Raw genomic sequence first — 8,596 nt, 5'->3', positions numbered from 1 at the left:
AGCCTACCTGACACTTAATTAGCTGTGACAATGGGAAAATGTCCTCTTCTTACACCTCTTCAAGGCATCTTTGATTTCCTTGTTCCTCAGACTGTAGATCAATGGGTTCAGCATGGGGACCACCATTGTATAGAAGATTGAGAACATCTTGTCATAGCCTACAGATTTATTTGTGCCGGGGTGCAGGTAGACAATGAATGCTGATCCAAAGTAAAAGGTCACCGCAGTCAGGTGAGAAGCACAGGTACTGAACGTCTTGGACCTGCCTTCAGCTGAGCTGATTCTCAGGATGGTTGCAACAATATAAACATAAGATATCATGATGACTAAGACAGATAGCACACCAAAGATCACTGCTAACACATATTTTATGACTTGGAGGTAAAAGGTTTCAGAGCAGGCTAGAGCTAATAATTGAGGCATGTCACAGAAAAAATGGTTGATGACATTGGGGCCACAGAAATCAAGCTGAAGTAAAGCGCACAGTTGGATTATTGCTCCAAAGAGACCAGATATATAGGATCCAACCACCATCTGCACACAGAGAGTGGGAGACATGATGGCAGCATAGAGCAGAGGACTGCAAATGGCGGCATAGCGATCATAAGCCATGGCTGCTAGGAGAAAGGACTCAGTCAGACCCAGGATGGCGAGGAAGAAGTATTGCACAATACACCCCATAAAGGGGAAGGTTGTCTGCTTCTTGAAGAATTCTGAGAGCATTTTAGGGACTGTGCAGGTAACATAGCACAAATCTAAGAAGGATAAGTTGCTGAGGAAAAAGTACATGGGTGTATGTAGGTGGGAGTCCATTCTAATCACGGTAATGAGACTCAGGTTCCAGGTCACTGCCAAGAGGTAAAGGCCCATGAAAACTATGAAGAGAGTAATTTTGAGCTTGGGGAAATCTGAGAAACCTAAAAGGATGAATTTGGTGACTGTTGTACCATTCCTTCCTCCAGCCATTGTCTTGCAATTTCTTCAATCTGCAGAAACAGCCTGAGCTAATTATTAATTATTTAAATTCATGCAAATTATTTGTTTTCAACATAGTTTCATGTTTTGGAACAAAAACTTAACCCATAGGTATGGATAATTTTTTAAAACAATATAAACAATTATAAAAGCAATTTTAAAAATCATTGGGAATCCTATTTCCCAACTACTCTTAATATTTAGGAATGTATTTTTTGCACCCATGCAATTGTGTACACACACACATACACACACACAGACACACACACAAAGATGTAGCCAAATTGTTTTCTAAAAATTGGTTCCAATTAAACAAATACCAAGATTTTTATGACAGTATCCCTTGGCATCCCATTATCAACACTGCCTGGAATTATTTAGATTTAATCTTGACAATCTTGTAGGTAAAAATATCATTTCATTATTTCCTTATTTGCACTTACTTTACTGACTTGCTCACATATATTTTTCCCCATTTGTCGAGAACATTGTTTATTATTTGTTGTTGGAGCTTTTTACATAGCAGGTATCATAACTCTTCTCCTTCATAGATCTTGCTAAATCTTTTCCAAGCTTGTTATTTATTATCAATATTCTTTATCAGTATTTTGCTATGCAGATTTCCTTTATTGTTAGGTAGTCATCTTACTGTGACTTTTGGTTCCTAGCCTGGCATACTGAAAAAGATTTCTTGACACAATTTCACAGACTCTTTCCTACATTTTCATATTTACCTTTTCAATTTTTGGAAGATTTTTGCACATATTGTCACTTGTCCACAGTTAATTATATGATTTCTCCATGGATTAAACTCAATTCTATGATGAAGGTATTTCATCTGCTCAATTTTTAATATGTCAGGCATGTGTCTTCTATCTGATCTTATATAACATTTCATAATTGCTTATATTATGATATGATTTGCCAGTAATTGTTAGGCAGCACACTCTAATCTATATTTTCCATGTCTACATTTTGCTTCAACCTCAAATACACAATAAACGCAAGGCACAATAATAAAATCAATTGTGATATAGTAATGTTCCTACTATATGAAATTCACAAGACCTTTTAATCAAAAAATCATAATAGGTCATCTAATCCTAGAAGCTCAGCAAATAGAAGCTATGATCTATTTCCCCAACATTTAAAATATTTGAAAACATGCTACTTTCTTAAATATTTATAATGCCTCTTTTTGACAACAGGTAATAAAAATGCCTATAGCTTTTGATGCAATAACTTTTTAAGAAATGTCCTTCTAGGAAATATTCTAAAATATTTTTATAAAATATTTTTTCTGCCATTTTATGATACAATGATTACATGCATTTTAAACTCATAAAATGTGGTCAATAATATTATCAATAAATTGAGCATTGTCTTATTTTGAATATGAATTTTTTTGTGGTCATCAACACATTTTATTTCTACTCTCATTTTTATTATTATTTGGTAACTTTGGAAGTCTTGTTCTCTCTAGTATCAAATGTCCATCTAGTATCAAATGCCTCCAGTAAAAAATTACTAGCATTTCAGAAGGCTACATAGGATCAATGAAAACATTTCGGAACTGTGAGGCCATTTTTCTAAAAACGCAAGACAACTGGTCTATTCAGGAGCAACAATCAAGCAAATTAAGTGGTTGGTATCACCGAAGACTACTTTTTAATTGAGTAGGTCATTTTATGGTTAAACTCAGGCACAATCCTTAACAATTCACACAATCTCATTCACACATCTCGTTATTCTCACCCAAGTGGCCATGTTTGTCTTAATATACGTATGGAGAAACTGAGGCACGAGGCGAGCACCGACCTTGGTAGAGGTCAGGCAACCGGTGAGTGGCAGCGCTTAGATATTTAACCCAGTCTAGTAACTTCAAAATTCCTGCACTGAACATAGTATTAAGTGAATGGCAACTAGAGTAGAAAATATTGATTGAATCAATATTAATATTTGGGAACATTAATATTTGGGAATCAATATTAAATTAACTAATATTAAATTAGCTCATTATTTCTTAATAAACTCAGCTCTGGATAATCAATCTTTTGACAGCATGAGCCTGATGGTGGAGGATATTGACATAGTAAGTGAAATCACACAGGGTCACAACCTATTGTGCATAAAATGTACAAAGTAAAATTATTTTGGAATTTGAAATCACCCCAAACTCTCCTTACAATAACAAGCTCCTGAATTCAAACTATCACTTCCTTAACTATACACCTTTGTTTTCGTTACAATTCTTTACTGGGGGAAATAGTCTACTTCCCACCAGAAAGGACCTGAGCTTTGCTCGTGTCTGTAGCACCGGGAGAAGACAGGAGGAGGGTGGAGGAACCAGGCTAAGTGGAAGAGGGAGGTTCCCTCTCAGGAGTCCGGTTGATCAAGAGCCATGGCGACGCCATCTTGGGCCTCCGTGGACCACAAACCTCAGACAGATGTGGAAGGAGGTTGGGAAGGAGGGACGCCGATGGCTCTGGACTCCATGGGAGTGCGGGAATTCTGGGCACATGCCCTGGCCCCCCAATGCTCCAGGGCATCCTGTGCTCCAGGCACCCAGGAAAGTGATGGAATACTTACGTTCAGCCATCTTTAAAGCCGTCCTCTGAGAGGATCTTCCACCTCCAAATTCTGCTTTGGCCACTCAGTGCCCAGTCAGCCGTGAGAAGAGAGACGCCTGCACCTGCAGTTTGCTTAAATGCCTCCTTGGGATCCGAGGTGAAGCGCGGAGAGTTAATTACCCTGTCCAGGTAATTGTCCTCCAGTGTAATGACAGCAGGAACATGTAAGAGATTTCCCCTGCTGATTCCACTTTCACTTTAGAATCCTTCAAGTTTAGAAAAAATTTTAAATCAATGAACCACTAGAATAGTAATGCGTCTTGTGTATTATCCAATTTAAAATCTTTCATTATTGACTGAATTTTTTTCAGTCTTCCTCTTATATACTTGGAATGTTATAATGTCTGTTTCACACACATGTTATAAACACACACTTGAATGGCTCGTGAACATAATAAATGATCATAATGTTATATGTCTCTCTTTAAGCAATTCATCTCTACTGGAGTATTTCCTCTGTTGAATTTTACAAGGAATGCAAGGTTTGGGTGTTTTTTATGAAAATTATTTCTGGCATCAATGTCCAATCAGATAATATCCTTAAAACAAATTTCTAGAAAAGAACATTGCTCTATTGCTACAAGTATGTTTTCCATTTTTATTTCATTTTATTTATAATTCTCTTAGCATTAAATAGAAACACATAATCTTTTTAATAATGTTTATTGAAGTAACACTGCGTTATAACATTATATAAATTTCAGGGGTGCATTATAATATAAATAATCTGTATCTACTACATTAAGCTCACCACTGAAAACTCACCTTTATACTTCATCATGCAATCGATTCCTTTCACCTAATTTACCCATCCCAATTCCCTCTTCCCCTCTGGCAGCCACGATTTTGTTCTTCTAGTCTAAAAGTTATTTTACTTTGTTCATTAGTTTTGCTTCATTATCTTCCACATGAGAGATATCATATCCAGCTGCCCTTTTTAATCTGACTTATTTCCTTAAGCCCAATATCTTCTAGGTTAATCCATGTTGTTGAAAATGGCAGGATTTCATATTTTTTATAGCCCAGTAGTATTCCATTGTGTATATACACCATATTTATTTTATTCAGTCATCTGCTGATGGGCATTCAGATTGTTTCCAATTCTTGTGAAGGTTATGGATAAGACTGTGATGAACATATACCTATTTTAAGTGTCCAGTAATTCTGAGTAGATTTATAAAATTTTGTAATCCATTTTTAGAACATGTCCATCACCTGAAAAAAAAAAAGTCCCTCTGCCTATTAGCAGTGCACTTGCATTCTGGAAAACGAAATTTGAACAGGGTACTATCTCTAAACTTCAGTCTTTCATTTATGATTTGAGGTGGCATGAGTCCTTAATCTTAAAAGGAAGATGCAAATGTCATACATATGGGGATAAGGAGAATGACATTTGCCTATGGAGTTCACAACTCTGTATTTTTCCATCTGAAATCCTGTGGTGACAGACAGCAGCAAGAAAGACTGAAAATCCAAGCACTGTTGAAAATTCTGTGTGGCATCTTTAATTATTCTGTTGTTTTGGGATGTAGCCTATTACTTCTTTGAGTAGCTACCTTTGCCATGGGGACAAGGCATCTCAAGCTTTTGCTGCTCGGTTCCTAAGCTTACCAGCCTGGTCTTTACCCTGGCACTGCTCAGACCTTTTTAAAGTAAAGAATTATTCTCTCCCACCAAGGGTAGTTATTCAGCTATAGTTCTTTTGGAACTTGGCTCCATCAGTGATGCCCTTGCTTTTCTCATTTTCAAAGATACCTTCCAAGTCTTGCTTTTATCTGCTTATGACTACTGAAGTCACCGATTTCCCCTTCTCCCATCCATTCATCCTGGGTGGGACACTCCTCTTTCACAACAACAATACACCAGAACAAAAAGAAAAATATCAGGTGGTTTCACTTATAGGAGGAATACAGGGGGGCCAAATAAGGGATCAGAAAAAAAAAACCAATAACAATAAACAAAATTAACAGGCACCTATAAATCAGAGATATTCTGCAAGAGAGGGAGAGTTAGAGGAATCAAAACAAGGGAGAGAAGAACTCCAGGGACTACGGTGATGGTTCACAGGTGAACTGGTGGTGGGAATTTTATAGGGACTACACCTGAGAGGAGAAAGCACACAAGCGTGCATTCTACAAAAATGAACAATGATGTAAAATATACATATATAAAAATTAATTTAAAAAAACTAAAAAATTTAAATAGACCTATCCATTCACTGTATGTAAATTATATCTAATTTTTTTAAAAAATAAAACATTCCATTTAAATACTAAGTAGTAGTCTTAGAAGAACTATTATGGTGTAAATACAAATGGTGACACCCAAAAAAAATTCTGATTCACAATAAGAACAGAGAATGATTCTAACCCCTAACCATGAGGCACCTTCCATGAAATGAGGCTTGATATTCCTGCATCTCATGGCTGGAGCCTTTCTTCACACACCCTGTGTGTCAGTGGGTATTGTCATCAACTCCAAATATAAATCTGTCTGCTGAGTTTATGAGAGCTCTTCAGAGGAAGTGCCTAGTGACTTGAATAACCCAAAGCTATCCCAACTCCTGGCTAAGGGAGCTAGAACAACAGCTGGACAGCAGACAGGACATCACGGGCAAGTTTTACTGTCTTTTCTCCCCCAGGCTCATATCTGCCCTGTGTTCTTCTAAATTTAACTTAGAAATTAATCCATGGAAATCTGGAAGAATACTGAACAGTACAATGGGGAAAATCACCTGTGGTCCTTCCACCCATAAATAACTACCAATAATATTGTTGACCCTCGAGGGGAGCTCAAGACATCTCTCTCATTAATTCAGCTCCCAAGTTCTGTGGCTAATTTTACTATCTACTTCCCATTTTTCAATTATTGGAAAAACAACTTCCTAATGGAGACTTGTTCTACTTTAAAAAACTAACAAGTTATATGGAGACATTGTGGGAGGTACCCAAATCAGCCCCATGGTCACCTTGCCAGCAGAATGCCAGTTTGATTCCCTCTGGGGCTATGTGTTGAAGACGAAAGAACAAAGATGTCTTTACAGCAATAACAAACAAGGAATTAGGTGTTCCCAGTAAGCCAAGGAGCTGACCAAACCTTAACAGCCATGTTAAGCATTTTGTTACAACACATTTATTTTGTGTGAAGTTAACAAATATTTGATTTGGCATGGTTACTTTTTCTTTGGATGCATCAATGATTAGTGAAATTAATTCATCATTTCCAGAAGTGAAGAATAGGTTAAATGTGAGAACTAATCTAATTAGATGGGAAAATGTTCAGAAGACCTCTCAGTACTAGCAGTAAGCCCTGCCCCACCCCAAATAAGATGTTACAAGGAGGTTTGCTGATCTCTTGGCAGATGTGACCAGTGCTGGCATCTCTGATCCTTGAGGTAGTGCATGCTAAGTAGGGACAAAATTCAGAAGTAAATGGCCGTACTACCATAGTTAACTACCAAAATACTTGTGGATTTCTTGACTGATTGATATATTAGGTTTGACTGATGAAGGGTGGCAATGATGAGCTTCCAGCTATTTCTCATGCATTTTCCTGGCCTTGTGCCAGTCATAGGTCTGTGTTAGAAGAGTACAGTAATTATAACTCAAACCACAATCATGAGAGTTGTGGGTCAATGCTTTCCATTTCTCATACACGGTACAACTGAAATAAATCCCAGCATGAGTAACATCAAGAAAAGATTATCTTCTTCCATCTGCTCAGGGCATCTTTGATTTCTCTGTTCCTCAGGCTGTAGATCAGTGGGTTTAGCAGGGGAATGACAACAGTGTAGAACACGGATGCCAGTTTGTTTTGGCTCCCAGAATCACCAGAGTTAGGATACATATAAACAAAGATACCTGAGCCAAAGAAGAGAGTCACTGCTGTCAAGTGAGAAGCACAGGTGTTGAAGGCTTTGGACCTGCCTTCTGCTGAAGTGATCTTCAGAATGGTACCAACGATATAACCATAAGATATCATGATAACCAGGACAGACATGAGTCCGAAGATCACTGTGAGCACAGAGGTCATGATTCGAAAGAAAAAAGTATCAGAACAGGATAGTATCAGTAATTGGGGAAGGTCACAGAAGAAATGGTTAATGACATTGGGGCCACAGAAATGGAGCTGAAGTAAGGCACATAGTTGGATAAATGAGCCAAAGAATCCAGTTATACACGATCCTGCCACCATCTGCACACAGAGGGTAGGAGACATGACCGCAGTGTAGAGCAGAGGATTGCAAATGGCGGCATAGCGGTCATAAGCCATGGCCGCCAGGAGACAGCACTCGGTCAGACCCAGACTAGAGAAAATGAAGTATTGCATGGTGCACCCCATAAAGGAGATGAATTTTTGCTTTCTGAAGAAGTCTGAGAGCATCCTGGGGGCTATAGTGGAAACATAGCAGATGTCTAGCAGGGACAGGTTACCGAGAAAAAAGTACATAGGTGTGTGCAGGTGGGAGTCCAGCCTGATGAGGGTGATGAGGCTGATATTCCAGGACACTGTCATGAGGTAGATTCCCAGGAATGCTGAAAAGAGGACAATGGTGAGCTTTGGAAACTCAGAAAATCCCATGAGAATGAACTTTGTAAGTGTTGTACTGTTCCTTTCCCCAGCCATTGGGGTAGTGATCCTAGGATCTGTCAGAAAAGAAGAGAATATATCTCAAAGTCAGTTGTCCCAATTTCTATTTGAAATAAATCACTGTCTACCCACATTGAGCAGAGACGCCAGAGAAATATTGATCCATTTTATTTTTATTTTTAATAAGGCAGCATTGATTCATAACACTGCATGTGATTTAGAGGTATAGGATCACCCCCTTCATGTGTTGTTACCACACCATCACACCCCCCATCAAGGCACCCATAGTCCCCCACCACAGGCCATTGAACTCCCTCTCCAATTTGCTCTCTCCCCTTCCACTCTGGTAGCCTTAGTTGTACAGTAAGATTTCTAGGGCTGGTTATTTGGATTTATCTGAC

The 8,596-nt window shown here is 38.3% G+C and overlaps 2 protein-coding genes across 2 annotated transcripts; both read right to left on the bottom strand.

Moving 5' to 3' along the window:
- On the bottom strand, window positions 1–966 carry LOC119254326 (olfactory receptor 1440-like). The gene has a single exon (XM_037521434.1). It carries the CDS (start codon window positions 964–966, stop codon window positions 19–21), a length of 948 nt encoding a protein of 315 aa, XP_037377331.1. The 3' UTR covers window positions 1–18.
- A 6,329-nt stretch (window positions 967–7,295) lies between these two features.
- LOC119254325 (olfactory receptor 1440-like) lies at window positions 7,296–8,231 on the bottom strand. Its single transcript, XM_037521433.1, has one exon. The coding sequence runs from the start codon at window positions 8,229–8,231 to the stop codon at window positions 7,296–7,298; it is 936 nt and encodes a 311-aa protein (XP_037377330.1).
- Between the last annotated feature and the right edge of the window lie 365 nt (window positions 8,232–8,596).

Source organism: Talpa occidentalis, unplaced genomic scaffold (assembly GCF_014898055.3).
Source record: "Talpa occidentalis isolate TD23 unplaced genomic scaffold, MPIMG_talOcc4v2.1 talOcc4.3, whole genome shotgun sequence".
Classification (NCBI taxonomy): domain Eukaryota; kingdom Metazoa; phylum Chordata; class Mammalia; order Eulipotyphla; family Talpidae; genus Talpa; species Talpa occidentalis.
The sequence above is the reverse complement of the archived record's forward strand: the minus strand, read 5'-3'. Positions and strand labels throughout refer to the sequence as shown.

What these genes read in the sequence shown, in the direction of transcription:
- LOC119254326 (XM_037521434.1), bottom strand. Translation starts at nt 966, where the DNA reads ATGGCTGGAGGAAGGAATGGTACAACAGTCACCAAATTCATCCTTTTA.
- LOC119254325 (XM_037521433.1), bottom strand. Translation starts at nt 8,231, where the DNA reads ATGGCTGGGGAAAGGAACAGTACAACACTTACAAAGTTCATTCTCATG.